At 41.2% G+C, this 4,119-nt stretch overlaps 1 protein-coding gene across 1 annotated transcript; it reads left to right on the top strand.

Moving 5' to 3' along the window:
- The first annotated feature begins 566 nt into the window (after positions 1 to 566).
- Positions 567 to 2,141, top strand: LOC131037496 (cytochrome P450 94B3-like). The gene has a single exon (XM_057969650.2). It carries the CDS (start codon positions 567 to 569, stop codon positions 2,139 to 2,141), a length of 1,575 nt encoding a protein of 524 aa, XP_057825633.2.
- Positions 2,142 to 4,119: the final 1,978 nt, after the last annotated feature.

Here is a 4,119-nt window from a genome sequence, read left to right as displayed (position 1 = left end):
ATTGCTTACATTACATTCTTTGGAATTATAGCCAAATAATCAGTATAGAAAGAAATGAGGAGCTCATACATAGCAGAAACAACGAATGAACCTTTAATATTATAGTAATGGAATCATTGACGTACCCAGATGAGTTTTACGGAACGAATTCTTTCTTGATAACGAATGACAAAGCAAAATGCATCCACAACGAATGAAACATCGAAATTCGTGCGAGTCAAGGCAAATCTATTTGTCGTCCCCAATTGATTTTTGTAGTGGTCCCGAACATCGAAATCCCTTGAGACGGCTGAAACAGAACATATGGTATATTCATAAGCTATTTCTGGATTTGTCTTCAAAATTTTGAGCTTGGAAATGAACATCGAAGTGCATTGAGACGGCTGAAATAGAATATATGGTATATTCATTAGCTATTTGAGCCGCTTTGTCATTAGCGATGCCAATTTATGTCGCTTAATGATAAGAAAAACTGTAAATTTTGTTTCCCTTCTGGTTATCATCTTGAATAATGAGAGAAAAGAAAGAAGACGCCAAAGAGTCATCCATACAAATATGGGTGGTAAATGGGCATTCAGCATGAACCCGATATCCTCACAAGCTCAAAAGTGGCCATGATGTTTCCCGCCTTACTAACTATCGTGAGCTTCTTTGCTCTAGCCTTAATCTGCGCCTTTAATTCATACGGGCGAAGAGACAGCGATAAGGTTCAATCAGTACCCACTTACCCAATCGTGGGTGCAGCGTTTTTCTTCTGGAAGAACCGAGATCGATTTTCCGAATGTTTTACAGAGCAGCTGAGAGCGGCCCCTTCCAACACCGTCAAGTTTCAGCGCCCCGGAGGAAAAATGGCCATCGTCACAGCCAATCCAGGGAACGTGGAGTACATACTCAAAACCCGATTTGAAATTTATCCCAAGGGCGACTATAACAAGCTCGTCATGAACGATCTCCTGGGCGACGGGATTTTCAACGTGGATGGTGAGGCGTGGAAATTTCAGAGAAAGGTGGTGAGCTATGAGTTCAACACGAGGTCGTTGCGCGACTTCATAGCGGAGACCGTCAATGGAGAGGTCGTCCACCGGCTGTTGCCGCTCCTTCAGAAAGCTGCTCTGCAAGGCAAAAGGTCGTTGGATATGCAGGACGTGCTTAAGAGATTTGCCTTCGATAAAATCTGCAAAGTGGCCTTCGGTGCGGATCCCGTTTGCCTTCACATTTCTCTTCCGCGCTCACAGTTCATGGAGGCCTTTGATACTGCAACGTACTTGACAGCGCAGCGCTTCTTCACTCCCCTGCCTATCTCCTGGAAGCTCAAGCGGCTCTTAAAGGTGGGGTCGGAGAGACGCTTGAGGCAGGCAATACAGTCCGTTCACTTGTTTGCGGAAGAGCTTATGAAGAGAAGAAACAAGGATCTTTCTCTCTCCCGCGCAGCACAGCCTGAGGACTTGTTGTCCAGATTTCTGTCCCTTCATCGGATTAGCGAAGGAGATTTCGTGAGAGATATTGTCATCAGTTTTATCTTGGCTGGAAGAGACACAACTTCTGCTGCTCTCACTTGGTTTTTCTGGCTCTTGTCTTCCCATCCCCAAGTCAAAAAGTATATTGAGCTCGAAGTTAAACGTGTTATCGCTGCCAGAGATGGGATCAGTTCTGGTTTCTCTTACGAGGAATTGAAAGAGATGAATTATCTGCAGGCGTCTCTTTGTGAATCGATGCGGCTGTATCCGCCCGTTCCGTCTGATTCTAAAGAGGCAGTGCAAGACGATGTGCTTCCAGACGGCACCAGTGTGAGCAAAGGGACGCGAGTGACTTACCATCCGTACGCGACGGGAAGGATGGAGAGTATCTGGGGCGCTGATTGCTTGGAATTCAAGCCGGAGAGATGGCTCAAGAAAGGTGACAATGGATGGCTGGTGTGTGTGGCAGAGAATGCATTCAAACATCCGGTGTTTCAGGCCGGACCGCGCATTTGCTTGGGGAAAGAAATGGCTTTTACTCAGATGAAATGCATCGTTGCGAGTGTCATCACAGAATTTCGTCTGGATGTTGATCCCGACTTGAAGCCCAAGTTCGTAGCAACGATTACTTCAGGAATGAGCAGTGGGCTTCATGTCAAAGTTGTTGACAAGGAAAAGGACTGATGGTTAGCTTTGTAAAATGTTATTATGTCATAGTATTTAAAGCTTTTTATAGTCCACTGAATTTCATAGGAGAGCATATGTGATCACAAGAAGGAGATCATGAAAGGATACTTTGATCTCTATGGGATCAAAGAATTAGATCTATAATAATCATCATGTCTAGACGGACTACATATATGTTTGTTATAGTACACAATGTCATAATCTAGCATTTGGGTATGACATTAGAGAATTAATTAATTAATTTAGTCATTAATTTCTTATAATGTTCTTATACATCACTTTGATAAATTTATATATCATAAAGGTGAAGTGGAACAAATTTTTGGGCACACATTCTAACAAATCAATCTTGCATATCACATCATGTCCATGTGTCTCAAAATTAATCTTGTGAGTACATTTGAGATTAAATAGTGGAGGTTATCATGATAGTTTAGATTTTGAGCTAATTACCATATTGAGGTCTTTGATTTTTTTAGGTGGCTAATCATTTCGAAATATCATCTCAACCATTCTTCTGTCATTAGTTTAAGATCTAAGTAACCCTATCTTTTTAATTCAACTTTTGTTTATTTATTATGACTACTTGTCTTTATTATGATTATTTGTCTTAAAACTAATTTAATCTAGGTTAGTTTGTGCTTTTAACTACATCTATATAGAACAATGGGGAGTGAGAAAATGAACATGTGGTGTTGTGCCTTCTGATTGCTTACTAGGGGAAACTCTACCAGCAATCTCTTCCTTCTTGTGTTTCTATGCATGGGGTTGGGGGTGTATCATACAGGTGTGGGGTTTAGGAGGTGCATGGGGCCATGGGAGCTCTTTGTGCCTACTGCTTGGTTTGTTTTGGTGGGTGCATTTCTTCTTTGCTCACCTTGTTTGGCTTATGTTCTTAGCAAGGAGGCGGTTTTCTTTCTCTATGGCAATATTATCTACAAAGTGTAGGGTGGTGATTGGGGTGCTTCAATAAGGTTTGGTTTTAAGGACATTAGGAAATACCTGTCCTTTTATTTCTTGGCATGGCGGTTCTAGGTGAATCTTAGGTTGTCATGATTCCTGGGTCTTTGGCTGCAACTAATCTCCATCCTAGAGTGCATGCATGTGGTTTTGGATTGTATGCAAATGAGATTGGTGTGCATGCAAGTGGTTTTAAACATCAACGTAAACCCTCATTAGGAGATTCGTCTTAGAGGTCAATAAAATCTGAGAAGGTGAATGGATATCTTGAGAGGCGAATGGATCACCCTATATTGGTGATTCAACCTGAGTCAATTTCAAAGGAGGTGGAGTATTGGGGCAAGCATGAGCTCTCACCTACAAATTTATGGGGCTATGCCTTTCTTTGCCAATTTTAGAGTCTTGGGCAAGAAGGGTTTCAACCCTGGAGGGCAAAATGGAGATCTTGGTTACTGCTAATAATTATTCTATAGTTGTCTTCTCATGCATGTTAGGTCAGAACAAGGATTTTGAAGGAGGCCCATATTTTTTTAATCAAATTGGGCTTTTTATTAAACCCTGGCATGTAGGGTTTAACTCAGCTGAGGAGCTTCCCTCAAGAGTCCCTATCCGGGTTCATCAACCCTTTCTTCTAGTCAAGTTTTGGAAAAGTGAAATTCTTCATTCTATTGCACTTCTATTGGGTAAATCAGTAGGATCTACCTCTTAGACTTAAGACTATAAGGTAGTTTCTTACGCATGCATTTGTGTTGAGATTGATCTAAATAATCCATTGCTCGAATAAATTAAAATTTCTATTGGATTTTCTTCTTGGATCCAATAGTTAGATTATGAGACTTTACCTTTTAGTTGCAGAGTTTGTCATGAGTATGGGCATTTACAAAAGAAATGTCCTCATTTTAACCAACCATCTATGGCTTCTAATATTCCTCCTAAATCTACCCCAAAAGAGGATAAAGGAAAAACTCTTAGGATAAATGAGCCTACTGACAAGGACGTCATTGTCCGGGTAAAG

This window comes from Cryptomeria japonica, chromosome 6 (assembly GCF_030272615.1).
Source record: "Cryptomeria japonica chromosome 6, Sugi_1.0, whole genome shotgun sequence".
Classification (NCBI taxonomy): domain Eukaryota; kingdom Viridiplantae; phylum Streptophyta; class Pinopsida; order Cupressales; family Cupressaceae; genus Cryptomeria; species Cryptomeria japonica.
Note: the sequence above shows the minus strand (reverse complement) of the source record. Positions and strands in the feature narration are given on the sequence as shown.